Genomic DNA, 19100 nt, shown 5'->3' with positions numbered 1-19100 from the left:
TGTTTTTCTTTATCAATGCCACTTGACTTTAACCATGCACATGAAACCATTCATTTATACCTGCTGCTATTTGATGTGATTTTATATCTGATGCTCTGTTTCATTTATTTAACTATTAAGTCACTTTAACCATGCACATGAAACTCTGATTTGATTTCTATCTGCTGGACATGTTTTCCACCTGCACAAGAAGCATTTCTGCCTTCCGTAGTGTTCTTTTTTATTCATGCACCTTTTGTATATTGGACTTTGTATGTTTGATTTGACTGTGCCTTCCTGTTATTTGACTTCTGTGTATCTTTCTTGTCTATTCTCTTACCCTATTATACCTCTTCCTGAAAATATTGAGAGCTTGCACACAAAATAATTTATTATATGTAATCGTGTGATGTGACAATAAAGTTGTCATTCTGATGCTGAGTAGCTCAAATATTAGAGGTCTGTCTCGAGTGATGACGGCAGAGCTCCGTTGTACAATGTGAGAGTCAACATAATGAACTATAGGATGACGGCCTCATGGTGGCTATCCCATGACAAGAGGGAAAAAAAGAAGGAAATCAATGCAAAAAGACCCTCGAGCCATACTCTCTTGTACTGTATGTGTGTGTGCGTGCGTGCGTGCCTGTAGTCATCTGTGCACACTTGCATGGGTGTTGTGTGTGCATGTGCCGTGAGTGAGTGATTGACCCATATCATGTTATCCTGAGGGGTTGAGGTCACAAAAGCATTTTAAACACCCATGAAATATGACGGGAGCATTATGGCACAGTGACCACAATGCTGCACTCTAAAGAACTACTGTACATGATCGCTAAATACTGGACTTCAGTAGACAGTTAACTTCAGCCGTCTTCCCTGTTTGCACTATGCTAGACAGCAACAGTGTCGCTGTAGCCTGTTTTGGGGATACAATAGACTGTTTTTCACATATTCTCACTCTTGTCTCTACATGCCCTGTAGTTCCTTAGCCTGAGTGTGTGGGCAGGTTTCACCTTACAAGAAAAGATCTGTTTTTTCCTGCGCTGAGCTAAGATGGGTGCATTATGTTTGGCTTGACTTAAAGCCTACATATTTAGTTGACCAGGGTCCCCCAAGGGTCTATACTTGTTCCCCTTATACACCAAATCACTTATGAGCTTGTAGATGTGCTATTTTTGTTAAATGTTCATCTATTATGACATGGCCAGAACAAGGACGCTAGGGTTCATGTGGGTAAGCCTGATGTATGGTTCATCTTAGTTCTTTTAAGCGAGCAACACTGTTGTACAACAATGTATATATTAGCCTAATCTGCTTGTACTGTGGAATGGATGTACCCTGTTCATTGACAACACAAAACCCTAGAGTCCCTATTCTGGACAAGTCATATAGGCAAACACTCTGTGAAAATAAGCAAACATATGTAAAACATACTTGATGTACAACAAAGCATATAGTGGTTAAGTGTTTTTTTCCCCATTTTATTTCACAAAGATGTATAACTTATTCTGTTTTTTTGTATTGGTTGCATAGGTCAGTGTTCTCTCAACATTTGCTTTTCCCAACAATTTACTGGAATTGGAGGAAAATACTTCCTGATTTGAGTGATTTTAAAGAGCTGACCCCCCAACACTAATACCCTTCCCAGTGCCACCCTCTGTTTTAACGGCTCCTCTGTCTCAAAATCAGGCATGAAATGAGGTCCCTTCATCTGAATGACGTAGATCAATGAACAGCCTACTCCAGTGGACCACAATTACCCATTCCAAATTTCCTTTATTCATTCCATTCCTTTCCTATGCAGTCATGGACATTTCTGTTTCTAAAATAGAATGAATGCATATTCTGTGTCAGTCCCATTGGCAAATCTAATGATGTAATTATTCACATTGATGTAATAAATTCCAGCACTTGCTTTTTTATGTTACAGTATGGTTGTATCAATTAGGCTAGACAACATGCATTAAATAGATAAAACATGCCAACTGCATCCAAATGTCATTGGGTTTGGTCAGGTAATCATATGATATGCCACCCAGAGGGTACTGATCTGTGTTTAGAGAAGACCAAATAGAGCATGGGTGACTATGCTATATAATCATCTTGAAATTGTTCAATGAAAATTGCATCCAATTGTCTACTGGCTAAAGCTACACTGTTGAAATAACTAGTATGATTTCAAAGTGATTAAATTGGCCTAAACCTAAATTAGGCCTGGCCTATCCACCATACTAGCACTGCCACTGAAATGTCTGCATTTATGATGGCAGGAATCCATGGTGATGGCACACAGACAGAAAGCTGGGTTAACAGATACAAACGTATGGAATAATAGCTGCTAACCCACTGACCTGCATTGCAGAGGCCTTTTTTTCTCTCACTCACTCTACAGTAGCTACGTGTTCTGGTTGACTAACGGCACGCCATAGTAATGACGCTTAAATGCTGCCACCGTGTGGCCACCATTCAGCATTTTCAGCATTTAATTTTATTAAATTGTAATAAACAGTACAGAGTATTTCTACATTGCAGTATTGATACTTTTACTTAAGTAAAAGTTATGAGTACTTTTTCCACCACTGTTATCCAATAATATAACTCAAGTTATATGCCTAATAATATATATGTTTTGTTCTATTAAGTTCTAAATTTAGACTAAATTAGAGGTAATTGTCAACTTCTGCAGGTTGGAGGTGGAATGCATTTACCATTAACTTTAAGCCTTAAGGCTCCATTCAATTGTTGCCTAGTCCTTAAGTGACTTTTTGCAACATAGTTAATGGTGAATCTTCCATTAAACCTTTACCAAGAAGTGACACAATACTTTGTGTCCAAGTCCAAGTGCTGTAAACTCTCTAAATTGGCCAACATTTGGAATGCTGGGAATTGATTGATTGATGTACTTTATTTAGTAAGACATGAGAACAGTACATGACAGTACATAACAGTACATGGAAGTACAAATTCGCAATACAAGGTCTACTAAACTGGATAGCTCAGTTAAGCACGTAGCTTGTTTAAGATGAGATCCCCACGCACACAAATCATGATGACATATAAGAGACAGACAGATATACACACTACTATACAGAAAGTCATACAATCAGTTTACAGGTTACTGGTATGAAGGGTGAAAAATATGTACAAAAAAAGAAAGAGAGAGGGGGTGGGGGGGGGGGGGGGGTAGGTTAGGTTAGGACATGGGGTAGGTTAGGACTTGGACAGGGGCCATTTTTGAATTGCAGCCTCCTGAAGGTGTATCTTTAGGGCATTTTTGAAAGTGAGTAGGGTTTTACACTCCTTTACTCCTTTTGGTAGGGCATTCCACATTTTAGATGAATAGCATGAGAAAGAGTTCATTCCCTTTGTTGTGCCAAATCTGGGTTGAACATGGTTTGTGGAGCTGCCTCTGGTGTGATAGTGTGATAGTGTTGATAGTGTTGCTACGTTTAAAATATTAGTAGATCTACAAGCTCACATTTTTCAAGTAAAAGTACCAATACCACCACAATGTAGAAATACTCTATTACAAATAAAAGTCTGGTACTAAAAACGTTCTTGAGTAAAAGTACAAAAGTATTCGCATTAAAATATACTTAAAGGGCAAGACCACTTTAGTAGAGGTTTGGGTTGTGTAGTTTCCTTGCCATGATGTAACTCCAAAGGTGGACAAGAAATGAAAAATAATTGCTCCATTAATTAGAAATTGATAATTCAAAATATGCTCCTCATTGACTTACATTGTACAGTAAAACAGCTCTCAAAGTCACTCTTTTAGCCCGTAAACGAACACAAACAAAGCTGATTCAGACAATATAGAACATCACCAAACCCAGTACTGTTTATTTTCTTAATAAAAATGTCAACCTCCTGATGATTTTACTATTTGAAGATCCGGATCCGGATCCGCCGATCCAGTCCAGGTTTTCTTTCTAATAAAAATAGCTAAATCAACAGTAAGTTAACATTTTTATAAAAAAAAAAAAAACAGTACTGGGTTTGATGATGTTCTATATTGTCTGAATCAACTTTGTTTACGTTCATTTACATGCTAAAAGAGTGACTTTGAGAACTGTTTTACTGTACAATGTCAATAGGGAGCATATTTTGAATTATCCATTTCTAATCAATGGAGCAATTATTTTTTATTTCTTGTCCACCTTTGGAGTTACATCAAGACAAGGTAACTACACAACCCAAACCTCTACCAAAGTGGTCTTGCCCTTTAAGTAGCCTACTGAAAGTAAAAGTAGTCATTATGCAAAATGTCCCATTTCACAAGTTTCCAGATGTATACAAATGCTTTAAAAAATAGTAGCTCTACAAATCAAATCAAACTTTATTTATAAAGCACATTTACAACAATCGAAACTGACCAAAGTGCTGTACATGGTGAGAGAAAAAAAAAAGCTTGTAGATCAGCTATTTTCAAATAGCCTAAGTATGCATAGGGATTAAGTGTTTAATGTATGTTTTTTAATAGCTAATAATCGAAATCTACAAAGTAAGTAACTAAAGTTTTCAAATAATTATAGTGGAGTAAAAAGTACAATATTAGCCTCTGAGATGTAGTGGAATAGTAAAAGTACTGAAAATTGGAAATACTCCAGTAAAGTAAAAACGCCTCAAAATTGTACTTAAGTACAGTATACTTGAGTAAATGTACTTAGTTACTTTACACCACTGGCTTGTAGGTCGGCTATTTCAGGCGCTCGACACCGTCGTATGACGAAGTATAGAATAATGATCACACCCCATAAAGTGGCAGCGCCAGTTTGACTGTGTCTGCTGTCTAGACATCATGGCACTGACTCGTCTAGAGGGGGTCCATGCGTGGCTCCTGCGGACCCTCATGGGCTTCTTCTATGGACTGTTCGTGCTCCTGAGCCCCCGGACCCCCCGGGGGTCCTCGGGTCAAAGGTCCAGAAAGCTTCCACCTGTCACAGACCCACTGCTCACACTGTCTGCCACGCAGCTCGCACGCAGGATCCGACGCAGAGAGGTCTGTAATTTATGCGCATGATTGTTTTCTTCTGATTTGCTACCATTTCATGTTTCCTGATTGTTTTTTTTTATTTTTAAGTAGGCTACGCTATGTACTTGAGTAAATGTACTTAGTTACTTTACACCACTTCCCAGGGGTTTATAGAGTATACACCATACTGTATTCCCTTTCTTTCCCTCATGTCCAAATATATGGTTTTCTGTCATGGGTCTTGAAGCTTAATCTTCATGCTTAATAACATGTTTTGATAATCATAATGAAGCCCCTTACATGTTTCTCCTTGTGTCTGGAATTAATAGATCAGTTCTTCAATGTAGGGTAAGTGATATTGTTTTGTTAAAATAAGTATTAAATAGATGTTCAGTGTTCAGTAACAGGAGTCTCCCTGCCTCTCCACCTCTTTAGTAAACAGGGAAAAAAAAATCAGGTCAGGATAGCAATTTTATCCAATTAGGAGAGAGAACTCACACAGGATACAGATTAAACAAGTGAAATTGGAAGTGATGACACAAAGAAATTAGCAGACAAAATTGGAAATGGAACACTATAAAGTATAGGCTGATAAATAGTTACTCTCTTCTGATTGGCTGAAAAATTGCAACCCCCTTGAAAATATATTTTCTGTTTATTAAAGGAGTTTTCTATCAATTGCACACCCCATGAAGCCTTGAATCCATGGATTTAATTTTGTTTTTGTGGCATTCCTAAGCCAATAATTTGATTCCCGTCTCCTACCGGCTAATGTATCCGGTAGGAGACACAAAGTAGATTATTTGTGTCTCCTACCGGATACACACCCGGGTCATCAAATTATTGGCTTAGAAATGCAACAAAAACTAAAATAAATCCATGAATTCAAGGCTTCATGGGGTGTGCAATTGATAGAAAATAAGTCATTTTTTGGGTGAAATTATCCTTGAAAGAGGCAGAGAGTCAGGGAAATGCCTGTTACTGAACATACACTCTATAGCCATGAGTACTATGAGAATATAGTGCTGTAATCTATAAAAAAAAAAGTTGTTTTAACCAAAAAATATCAATTACCCTACGTTTAATATCCATACACATTTCCCATCAGTGCAGTTTTGTTCTTCCTAGTGGGGCAGCAGGGATTCTGTCTGGAGGTGAGCTTCCCTAAACGGACCTAATAATTATTGTATCATTATTAATTGGAACCAGCCCATATTAATTCTCTATTGTATATTTGTCATCACAGGAAACTACCTTTAATAATGTATTAATTAAAATGGTTAATTATTCCAGTTCATGACAGTTATGCATTATCACAATTTTCTCTTTTTGAACCTGAAAAGCATTACAAAAGCAACCGTCATTGCCACCCTTCCCTTCGTTATCTGATTTTATAGCCACTAAGCCATTCATACTCCGATGACAACACATGTGACTGACACTCTCTCTATGTCTTTGTCCAGGTGTCCAGTGTGGATGTGGTGCAGGCCTATATTGACAGGATTCAGGAAGTCAACCCATTAATCAACGCCATGGTAAAAGACAGGCAAGTGTTATGAAGGTAGACACTTTCAACCTGGGATCCCTATTTTGGGGGGCATAAAGTCTGTCATTATGTCTTGTAAACAAACAGAAGGCCGTTCTCTAAACACAAAAAAACATTGTACACTATCAGTGTCCATAAGGTAAAATATAATTAATATAATAATGTATAATAGTATCAAAAAGTGCGCTCCTCTGAGTGCAGGACTTTGCCAGGTTGTGTGGTCTACCCAGGGCTGTCAGTCCTGGGTAGGTACCACTGGTTGTCTCCGCCAGGAGACATTGTTTTCACTTTCCACATGTCAAGCTAACATTGGTCAAGCCTCACGTGACACGTGACAATACGGTGAAATGCGCAGCCTGCGTAGCTAGTTCAGGCAGTCAACTCAAGGCAGCGCACCAACCTGATCAGGTGGCCAGTCACATGCACTCTTCTCCTGATCTGGGCGGCTATTCAAACTTCTCTGCCTACAGTTCATTCTGGCTAGTTCTCTCCTGGCTGTGCTGTTGTGCTGCTGTTGCTCTCCTCTGCTGTGAAAATATTGAGTCTGAAATACTTAGATAAAGTTACCGTGATGCGGAGACAAATATGAGAAGAGAATACAGAGTTAAATTAATTGATTTATCCAGAGAATGCATTCTGAGATGTACAGACAGAGTAAAGCAACAGTTTACATACAGGGATTAAGTCACTCCCCTCAAGGGGGAGAGAAAGAAAGAGAGAGAAAGAAAGAAAGAGAGAGAGCAAGCTCTGGTACATGACCTGACCTTATCCTTTCGTACCAGGCACCTGGACAGCACAGGGTTGCAATGATATGATCTCATCTTTTAGTATGTTTGAAAAACACTGTTTAAGGTCATACTGACACCGTTAAGGTTACTGCTATCGGACTGTGTCTTTAATGAGAAGGCAATTCTTTAATAACAGTCCAAACATACAAATGATAAAAATACAAAATACAATTCTATTTATCACACAGAGATGTGTGATAAATAGATGTCAGCCTGGCAAAGACAAAATGGAAGTAGGAAAAATAAAAGGCAAGAGACAAAAACACATAAAACAGCTATCCCACTTAGTAACCCCCAGCCCCCCGCAGTAATCCCTGCAGGTGATCATTCTAAAAGGCTTTTAACATTCCCAGAGACCGAATTCTGCATGTCTATTATTGACTCCTTCAACCCATGCATACAAAGCCTGTCGATAGCTCTAAGTGCACAATATCTAAGTATGTTTGCACCCGTGCTCGAAAAGGAGACAAAGTGAGGTGGTTTCCTGAGAGGTTAGAAGCAAGTAAGCAACCATCTTCCATAGTCTGTCTGGCCACATGAAAATAAGTACTGATAACCTCTCTGTCTCTGTCTGTCTGTCTGTCTGTCTCTCTCTCCTCCACTTCTCCTTCTGTGTAGGTTTGATGCTGCCCTCCAAGAGGCAGGTGAGGCAGACAAGCTGATTGCAGAGGAGACGGGTGGGGAGAAGGTCCTGGAGGACAGACTGCCTCTTCTGGGTGTCCCTCTCTCTGTCAAAGAGGCCTTCGCCCTGCAGGGTACCTAAGCTACTGTAACTACTAACCTATAGTGCATGTATTCAATTCCCATTATTACATAAATTACTATCTTTAATGGATTCACTGTAGGCTATAGTGTGATAACCCACAGATTTGGGATGCACCGATATATAATTGGTATGAGTAAATTTGGTCTTTAAAAAACCTTAATGGGTATCACTCCGATATTTTTGTGGCCAATGGTCAAAAGCGATTATGTGTAGGTAACCTGGAAACACCACTTGTGTGTTGGTGTGTTTTTTCAAGCTGCTTATTTTACAAAACCAAGTCCTGACCCCTGAACAGGGGCGGACTAACCCTTCGTGGTGCCCGGTGCTTGGACCCGGTTCGGTGCCCCCCGGGACAGTTTTGTAAACCGGGGGGGCTGCTGCGCGGACCACGGTTTGGTGCCCCCCGGGAGCGTTTTGTCAGCGGGGTGCCCTGTGCTTCAGCACCTCAAGTATCATTGGATAAGCCACCACTGCCCCTGAAGTGTTGCACCTTCCCTACTGTATATTAATTACACTATACTTGATTATCTCAAGACAAGCATGTCTGAACAACAATTTTGTACATGAATTTAGGCTAAAATCGGTCATTGCTCATATGGATGGGAAACAACCTGATGTCCCCCCCCCTCACATACACACAAGTATACACCAAATTGCTCTGTTTTTGTTTGATTATTTATAGACATTTAATACAAGAGCCATATTGTTGTTATGTTATATAATTGAAAATGCCAATATATATATTGTTTAAAAAAAAAAGTATACACCAAATTTAAAAAACGATATTGTACAATTGTCAGATCTCTCAGTTCCAGCTTTATGAGACTCACCTGTGTTTAAATGTTGTGCTTCGTTTCTCTTTTTCTACCAGGCATGCCTCATACGACAGGGCTAGTTTCCAGGCGTGGAGTGCTAGCTGCAGAAGACGCTCCACCGGTCGCCCTGTTGAAGAGAGCCGGGGCCATCCCACTGGGCGTCACCAACACCAGCGAACTGTGCATGTGGTCCGAGTCCAACAACTACCTGTACGGCATCACCAATAACCCATACGACCTGGAGAGGATACCAGGAGGCAGCTCAGGTTAGCAACTACTTAGGTAGTTTGGTTTTTAAGTAGGTACTTGTTTATATACTGTAGTTAATTTCCCCCTCCATAAAAGTTTAAAATTATAAGAAAAAAACCCACTGCTAGGATTAATATGTTGAGGTTTTTCCACATACAAATGACAAAAAGGGGCAACCTGATAGCTGAGTTGTACCGCATTGGCTCAAATGGCTGGTTTCAGCAAGTGGCTACTTTGCATATTGGACCAAGGTGGCCTATATGTATGATTTTGAAGTACAGGGAAGCATCCCACCTCCAGCGTAAGAAGGTGAAAAGTATGGTCTGGTGGTAAGTTCTGTACATAACAATCTCTAGAGTCAAACTCAAACCCTAGAATAAACACATTTGTGAGTGGAGAGGAACTTTAATTTCATACATCCTAGCATCCCAATTCTGGGCTTGTCATGAAAGATAAACTTTCACAGGGCAGGGCAGCCCGTGACACACACACACACACACACACACACGCACGCACGCACGCACGCACGCACGCACGCACTGGTAGTGACTGTTTGTAGCATGATATTTTTACCTGTATTCATTCAATGTAGACATAACACCACAGACTTCAGGGGTTCAAACCTTATGTTTATTTAAACACTGTTTATTGGAACCAAGCTTAAATGTTTGTTTGTCACCTGTCTTTCCTCTGCAGTACTGGAACTGCCGAAACAGAGCACGGCCAGTCCATTAGGTTAAAAGGGGGGGAGTTCCCTGGGGAACGTGCCAAGTACTGTAGAGGAGAAGGGGTGTGTGTGTATGTGTTTAAAGTTGTTAAAGTCTTTTTGATCATATTGGTGCCTAAATATGTGATTTGTGTTGTACAACATTTATTTAAAGTTTAGATTATTCCTGTGGTATGGGGAATATATGTAAAGTTAATTGGAGTTTACTTGTGGATCCACTCCCTATTTAACAGAGGCTGCAAGTGATACTTACACTTGGGCAGGCAAAGCGTTAACAGCCGTGAGACAGAGCTGCCAGGGCCCTTATCTAAGGGATAGCCTTTATTTGTGCAGTGTACTGTATGGTTTGTTGTCTTTAGTTGTGCTTTAAGTCTTCCTATTTCCTATTCCTATTTTTTCCAAGTCTTATTTTTATTTAAAAGGCCTTCACTGTTATCTGCTGCATGGAACCTGCAGTTCCTGGAGGTTTAGACAAAATAAAACACCCAAAATCTGCATTTCTGAACTTGTTCGTTTTTGGGGCCTTGGCCGCTTGGTCAACCTTTACACAAACCTTCCGTGAAAATAGGCGAACATTTGTCAAACCCAAACCAGTGTGTTCCTGATGTCCCATCCACACAGACATCCTTCACACGGGGAAACATAACAAAATAATAGCCATAGGCTATCTGTACTAGGTCCATACTGCAGCAGTAGTAGCCTAGTCATGGAAAACCAAGCTCTACATGCATCGATTGGTGAATGGTTCAGCACCACCGCTGATGGACAGCGACAGGCCATGCACACTGTGATCCAGCAGCTGCATGTCTTTTCTACACAGAGATCAAATACGCAAGAGAGCAAAGCGCTGTGAAAATCTCACCAAATACACATTTCTCTTTAAAATAAACATCCAAAGGCAAAGTTGATATGGCAGCCATACAACATTACTAGACGTTTTCAAAGATAATAAAGTAGACATGGCTGTACAGCGAGGGGAAAGAAAGAGAGAGAGAGAGAGAGAAGTTGAGTGAGAGGACCTACCATTTTCTTTCCTTGCTGTTCCAGGTGGAGAGGGGAGTCTGCTGGGGGCAGCAGGTGCAGTCATCGGGATCGGTGCAGACATTGGTGGCAGTATCCGTATACCCTGTTTCTTCAATGGGATATTTGGCCATAAAACCTCTCCAGGTGAGTGGTTTTACACATACACACACCTGCCTTTAGTATGGGACAGATCTTTCTCTGCAACCTTCGAATGTTTAATTTATACCTCGCCATACGAAGGTGTCGCACACTGACAATATTTTTGGCGCACAACACCGTCATACGACTTGTATAAATGATAACCTCGCGCGGCCAGACTACAGCACTGCGTGGATAGCACTGGTGCTTCTATGAGGACGTTTTTTTTCCCCAAGCGGCGGGATCAAAAGAATGGCTCTGGACGCAATTGGTTAGACCTACAACCAACTACCAATTACAGTCTCCCATATTTGAATACTGGGCCCTAATTGGTCACCCCAGACTTCGGGAGCAGGAAATGGATTCACAATGGAGCGGTGCCAGGCCCAAATCGCAGAGGGCAAATTATGTTTTTGCACTGGCAGATTCGTCTGGTCCCAGGCTATATAAATGAGGCTTAAAATGGTACCATCTCATTGTAAATCTTTGGTCTGAGAGTCTAGACATACACCGTATTCCCAGAGCATGCAGCTTGCATGTACTGTACACCATAGTGAATGCAATTATATGGATGCATGCATGTGTGCATGCGATCATAACCGAATCAAGTTTCCCTCAGTGGAAATGACGTGTTTTGGGATGCTCTTCCTAGGATGTGTCTTTTTGCAGGTGTGGTGTCCAATGACACCCTGTACCCTCCATTCACTGGGAGACAGGGGGAATACAACAGTACTGGCCCCATGTGTCGCTATGCAGAGGACTTGGTGCCCATACTGAAGATCATGGCTGGGCCCAATGCTCAAATGTAAGACACAACCTGTTTTTACACCGTCTGTCTATAGTATCTGTAGGGACAGCCAATTTATCACTGCAGTACAATGGAAATGATCAGCTCAGTGGCCTTGTGGTTAGTGTCCGCTCTGAGACTGTGAGGTTGAAGTTTGATCCCCCGCCGGATCATACTCTGGGACCCAATGCCTCCCAGCTTGGCACTCATAGCATCAAGGGTTGGATGGATTGGGGTAAGACCCTGCGACATACTAGCGTCATGTCCAGGGGGTGTACTTGTAGCTGCCTCACGCTAGGAAACAGGAGATAGGCTCCTCCCCTATGGGCCTCAGGGCTCGGCAAAGCTTACTTACAGTAGAAATGTAACTGCATTTTGCACTGTTCTTTTGCATAATTATGTCTAGTTTGCACATTTACAAATGATGTTAAAGGCTAACACATTTGCAGGCCTATGAAAACAATCTGCAGTAATAGGTTAACATGTCTTCTGTGGCAGTGAAGGCGACCTTTGTATCCATAAAGGCTTCTTTCTTCTCTCCCTCTCGCTGAAATATTTCAATCTCGATTAATCATAATTCATTTGATGCAAATTGATCATAAAGACATAGAAAGAGTGTGTGCCTGTGTGTGTGTTTGTAGGCTATCTTTATCCACACATGTGGACCTAAAGAAGCTGCGGGTCTTCACCATCCCGCATGATGGAGGCTCAGTGTTGGTGTCTCCTGTGAACAAGCAGCTCATTCAGATTCAGAGAAAGGTGGGTTAATTAGGCGAGAATTGGGCTCTATTCTTGGCCCACTCATTTGTTCCCGGTATAACAAATCTCTTCGGCGAAAAGGGCAGATCTACAAGCTGTCAGAATGTTCACCTATCAGCATGCCCAGAATAGTGATTAAGCCAAGGGTTTGATTCAGGCGACTTGGGTGCCACGTGGCACATGACACATAATGCAAAGAGTGCGGGAGAGGTAGCCAATCAAAGGAAGAATGAAGTATTTGAAAGTGAAATTTCATGACAAATGCTTTTCTGCAGCTGACAGCCTGACATCCACCCTCATCGTAAATCATGTTTTGGGGTGAGCGTTTGCCCCAACTTCCATCAACCCACAGAATAACGATAAAAGACCTACTGAGCCCCGTCGGTAGGTCAGTATCTCACCTACTAAGACCAATCAATAGTCTGATTAAACGTGACAATGTCTCATTCAGTGCATTGACAGCATCCGAAGCCGGTGAACAGGAAAGTATGCAAGTGCAACAACAGCAATCACACATCACATACAACAAGCAGATCAAGACATAAACTTAAAGTTATACAATGCAGGTCCCCATATAACGATTTTTAGCAGCCTCTGCTGGTCATTACCGTCACCGCAGGCTGTTTGTTTATTCCTCAAATTCCATTTGTTTTCACCGGAAGACGGAAGCGTTTCAAAAAACGTTCTTTTAATTGTTTTATACGATCTGTGGATCGTTTCTCTTAGCCAGTGGAGCTTTAGTTACCGTGAGCTGTGTTTTCTTTTTCTGTTGTTTTTCGATCTTCAAATCATACAATCTCTTAAAATCAGCGTGAGTTTCCCTTGTTATTAGCGCGGTAGTTCCTGGCCAAACAGGAAACCGGTGCGGTAGTTCCTGGCCAAACAGGAAACCGGTGCATTTCCGCTTCCGTCTTCCGGCCAGATGACGTAATTTTCGCGGGAAAGTCCCCCCCGACACCGTTCAATAGAGAATATATAAATAAAAGGCTTTCGAGGGTGAAATTCATGGAGTGGGTGTTGTGAAACATTTGCCACTCACAAAAGATATACAATTTAACTTTAGTTTTATTGAAAAAGTTACCTAGTATTACTTTTAGTGTGATTAAAAGCTAAAGAATAAAAGTGTGTTTTAAGAAGGGATTTAAAAGCCTCAATAGAATTAGCACTTCTAATATAGACTGAATATAAACTGGCTGGCTGACCTCAGTGCTCTGTGTGGGGTGTGCAGGGCTCCAAAAGTTCAGACAAGTATAAAGGGGCCAAAGATCTGTAAGTAAATAAAAGAAGTTTAAAATCTATTCTGAAATTGACAGTGAGCCAGTGCAGAGCAGCTAAAACTGGGCTTATGGGCTCTCGCTTTTTTGTGCCAGTGAGGAGGCGAGCAGCCGCGTTTTGCACCAGCTGCAGGCGCCTGAGTGAGGACTGGTCAATACCGGAGAATAGGGAGTTGTAATAATCCATTCTGGAAGATACAAAAGCATGGATTGCCATCCCCAGCTGTTTAGGTGGGAGATTTAACCTTGGCTAACAGTCGTAATTGAAAGAAACTTCTTTGAACAACTGAGCTTATATGTTTGTTGAAGGTGAAGGTACTGTCAAAGGTGACACTAAGGTTTTTGATGGAGGAACAGATGTTTGAGCTGAGGGAACCCAGGGTATTATTGGTGGATGGAGCAGTGTCATGGCAACACACACACACACACACACACACACACACACACACACACACACACACACACACACACACACACACACACACACACACACACACACACACACACACACACACACACACACACACACACACACACACACACACACACACACGTGTGAAGGCGACCCTCATGAGGTGTTTCCCCAGGTGGTGGAGCGTCTGGAGGCTGACCTTGGCTTGAAGGTCCAGGAGGTGCGTCTCCCGGGGCTCAAACACAGCTTCCGGATCTGGGTCACCTACATGGGCCTTCCGGACCAGGAGGGCAAGGTACAGTAGGTGGACCTGGAGTAGTGGTCTGACCGCAACATGCCAAATCGCCTGCCCCATGTCATTTGTTAGGACAGAACCTGTAGTGTAGCACACAGTGGTTCCCAAACCGCATACAGGAGCGTAAAACAACTACACAAGTGTCCTGGTGTCCCTATATTGGAAGCGTCATTATAGGCGAAAGTAAAAAAAAAAAAAAATTGAACATTTGTAAAAAAATATATATTTATACATAGGCTATAAACATTTTCACATAGCAAAACATAGCAGGTCACGTTGCAACACACTGTGAGCTTGTAATTGTCTATTTTCGATACTTTTGCACAACACTGTCATGCATCACAACATGTTGTGATATTTGGAAAGATATCGAAGAGATTTTGCGTAGAGGGAAAAAAGGATAGTCCCGAGTACAGAACCTTAGAGGACCCGGTCAACTACTGTAATGGGTTTAAGTGGTTAAAGCAGCGCCTAGACATTGATTCACAGCATATAAGGTTATGAGGGGTAAGGGATACAAGACAGACAGACAGGCCTGGCTGAGCCTCTAAGCTGGCAATGTGGTACAGCTGGATTTCAGTAGAAAGGAGTTTGCTCTGTAGTCAAGAGTCTGTACTCTCTGTGAATGTGGAGTGACCTACTAAAGCTGCTCTCCGTTAAAGTGATTCCTTTGAACATCCAAGTGGATCAGGATCAGGAACGCCATCCTGAAGTGCAACTTTGACCCCCTTTTACACGTCCAAACCTCAAATATCTAAAGCTGTTGTTCTCCTGGTCAGTGTACACATCAATGGGAATCGCTGCCTTGCGTGCCTTATATCTTAAAGCTTGAGCTTAAAACAAGTAAATCAGGCTTCTGTTGCATGTTGCAATGTCCCTACAATGTGAGAGGTCTATTAACACCCAGTTGACTGGTTACTATGTCCCTACAATGTGAGAGGTCTATTAATACCTGACTGGTTATGATGTCCCCACAATGTGAGAGGTCTATTAACACCCAGGCGAGAGGTGACAAAAGTGTTCTTTGACTTGAGTCTGTACAGTAAAATCCTCAAATAAATTGTACTGTGTGTACCAGCACTACTGGGATAGCCAATGGAATACAACCACATAAGGACTAACCATTATGTGGTTCCTGCACTATCTGTACCAAGCAGACCTCTGACATAGACCCTCTGCACATATAAACATAGCTACTACCTTTAAATACATTTGAAATCTGAGGCTTTCTGTATACTATTTTAAATAGTTTTGGGGAAGATTCTGCTATTCGTCCCAAAAGTGACAGCAAAATCCTGAAAGATTGCTGCTATTTGTTTCAAAAAGCTTGTATGTCTATAACTTTCTAACAGCTAATGAACATTAGTGGTTTTGTAAGCCAGTTTTTCCAAGTTGAAATGTGACAATAGCTGTACCACCTTACACAATGCTGTACCACCTCCAACTGTACAAACCTTCCCCATTTTTTTTCCCTTAAATTGTTTTACTGTGCTTTTGACATTTGCTTTGGCAATGTGAACGCTTTGTCATGCCAATAATGCTCTTTTGGATTGAATTGAATCAATAGCCCATTCTCAAACTGTTTGCCCTCACAAAACGTAACCACTTAAACCCTATATACTTCGTTGACTGGGGTCAACGATGGGCCCCTTCCTTTTTCTATGTCTTTTATCTACAAGCTCAAAAGCTTGTAGATCATCCATTTTCGCGGAATGTTCGCCTATTATTATTATTATTATTATTATTACAGTCATTTAGCAGACGCTTTTATCCAAAGCGACTTACAATAAGTGCATTCAACATAGGTAGGGAACGAAACTACTAATCACCAGAAGTCTTAAGTGCATTTCCTGCAAAAACAAGCAATCAAGAGTACCTAGCGCTAAGGTAAAAGTGCAATATATCAGCTACCTACTTTCTTAAACAGATGAGACAAAATAGCAAAATCAAATGAGCACGAGCTAAAACAAATAAGTGTATCGACTAAACAAGCTCCAATAACACAATACAACAATAAAACAAGAGTTTGTACAACTAGTTAACAACAAGTAGGCCAGGTAAAGAGGAAGGGTAGTGTTTCCTGAAGAGGTGGGTTTTCAGCCTGCGGCGAAAGATGGGCAGTGACTATGCTGTCCTGACATCAGTGGGAAGTTCATTCCACCACTGTGGGGCCGGAACAGAAAAAAAAGTTGTGACCGTGTTGATCGACCAGAAAGACCCTTATAACATGGCCAGAATAGTAACGTGGTTAAAGCACTCACCAAATATGTTCATGTTTTCCTTTTCGTGTGTGTCTGTGTGGGGAAGTGTCCACGGCCATTTGCAGAGTGGATGGGAGAGCCAGGGCGACCAGCAAGGCCCCTGTGGGAGCTGCTGAAATGGATGATGGGAAAATCGGTTCATACTCTGGCTGCCATAGGTATTTCCAATAACACGCAGTATATTCAAATTCATTCAACACAGACCTCCAATTCTGAGAATTAAAAACTATGCACTTTCCGATCTATGTTAAACAAAATAGATAATATGAGCTAAAATTTGAACTTTAAAAAGGTTCCATCTGTGATAAGAGGGGTTTTAAGATTGATTGACTGATGTTATGAACATATATGTGTCTGAATTTCGGTGCATGACACAGGCGTGCAGCAAAGTATAACTCAGGCTTTGGGGTTAAAATGGCATTGATACATTTGCTGTACTAAACTTTTGATGTCCTCATAGTAATACAAGCATACGTGTGTGTGTGTGTGTGTGTGTGTGTGTGTGTGTGTGTGTGTGTGTGTGTGTGTGTGTGTGTGTGTGTGTGTGTGTGTGTGTGTGTGTACACACACACACACACACCGCTAACATCTTCAGGCCTGGCCCTGGTGGAGATGACCAATGCAGGCAAGCCTCCATCCTTCCTCCTTCAGCAGAAGGAGCAGCTCCAGGCGGAGGTGGAGGCACTGCTGGGGGCCGACGGAGTCCTCCTCTACCCCACACACCCAAACGTGGCCCCCAAGCACCACCACCCGCTGTTGAGACCCTTCGACTTTGCCTACACCGGTCAGTGACGTCATTGTCTACCACTGTACCATGCTGTATCTATACTGAACAGTCATTCATTTAACTGTGTAAAAGCTATATTCGCTCTTCCTGAAGAAAGATTGATTATAGAACATCATTAAATGTTAACCTATAATAGGCAAAAATAGGGACACCAGGTTGAAAGTGGTTAGGCAATAACCACCATTCTTACCACTCAAGTGAAACTCACATCTGCAACAGGAATTTACTGTGAAATGAAAACGTATTTAAAATGACCCAGTCAGATTCAGACCCATTGAGAGAGTTATATTCTTTGCTTTTGCAGATGTTATCGGATGGTTAATAAACACAAATTAAGAGTTCAACGCTGGAATTACACAGTATAGTGTTTGGAACTATTTGTCGCCCCTTAGCAAGCGTTCCTTATGCATTTGTTATTATTATTATCTCTCTGCACAATAAAACGGTAACTTGGTTTTGGAAATATACAATTGAATATTTAATAAATATGACATTTCTTCAAAGTCTATGGGAATGTTGTAACTCTCTTAATGGTTCTGAACCCAGTATCTCTTTTGTGTGAAATCACTTGTCACTCACACTGTGCGAGTACAAAATAAGGAGCCCTTGAGGTGTGCAGTTGAGCTGTGTTTTCAGCACCCTCTGGTGGACACTTTTGCAAACACTGACATATGTACATACAGCATACAGAGGCCTCAATTCAACATTTTTGCATGGCTTCATGGACTACTGAGGAGGGAATCCCTGCTGTTTGCATGATAAATGTCTCTGGGCATGCCATGAACCATTCTGTCCTGAGGGCACAGGCAAAAATGTATAAAGAATCTTAACTTACCCTGGCTACTTACCTGTGGAGTAAAGAGCAGGTAAACTCAATATGTTTTGTATAATCCTTTAATCTCCGTCTCTCTAGGTATAATGAATATCCTGGGCCTGCCGGCGACCCAGTGCCCGTTGGGGCTGAGCGAAGAGGGGCTTCCCATGGGGGTGCAGGTAGTGGCTGGGAAGCTACAGGACCACCTGTCCCTGGCCATGGCTCTGTACCTGGAGAAGACCTTTGGAGGGTGGAGGGACCCAGGGGCCAACTAAAACAATGTGCTGTACAAGACACGTATACAGTAAACACATACAGAATGCAAACAGAGGCAAGTTTGCCAGCCCCAGGATTAGGAGATAGAACAATACCATCTTGATATATACAAATCGCCCATATATGGAGAATATTATCAATGGGGCTTGAGGTAGCAATATACACACACACACACACACACACACACACACACACACACACACACACACACACACACTAAAGGTCAAATTAGCACTTATATGCACAATGAAAAGGGATTCCCACTAAGACGAGTTGTGATTTTATACATTTAGACTTGTATATAGTTACCTGGCAGGGACATAGATTTATCACAAGCAATCACATTTGTCACTGTGGTGACACTTATTTGTCGATGGTGTGGCTCACTACGCTGGCGTTTTTCAGTTAGTACATTTTTTTCATATCACT

General features: G+C 41.5%; 1 protein-coding gene across 1 annotated transcript; it reads left to right on the top strand.

The window, feature by feature from the left end:
• Nucleotides 1–4780: 4780 nt before the first annotated feature.
• On the top strand, nucleotides 4781–18670 carry faah2b (fatty acid amide hydrolase 2b; the record flags this gene model as incomplete). Its single annotated transcript, XM_084042709.1, has 11 exons — nucleotides 4781–4981; nucleotides 6418–6500; nucleotides 7907–8043; nucleotides 8926–9135; nucleotides 10893–11012; nucleotides 11676–11811; nucleotides 12435–12552; nucleotides 14414–14533; nucleotides 16841–16952; nucleotides 17390–17578; nucleotides 18495–18670. 11 exons carry the CDS (start codon nucleotides 4781–4783, stop codon nucleotides 18668–18670), a joined length of 1602 nt encoding a protein of 533 aa, XP_083898835.1.
• Between the last annotated feature and the right edge of the window lie 430 nt (nucleotides 18671–19100).

Source organism: Gymnoscopelus microlampas, assembly GCF_963454915.1.
Source record: "Gymnoscopelus microlampas genome assembly, chromosome: 19".
In the NCBI taxonomy this organism is placed as follows: Eukaryota; Metazoa; Chordata; class Actinopteri; order Myctophiformes; family Myctophidae; genus Gymnoscopelus; species Gymnoscopelus microlampas.
Note: the sequence above shows the minus strand (reverse complement) of the source record. Positions and strands in the feature narration are given on the sequence as shown.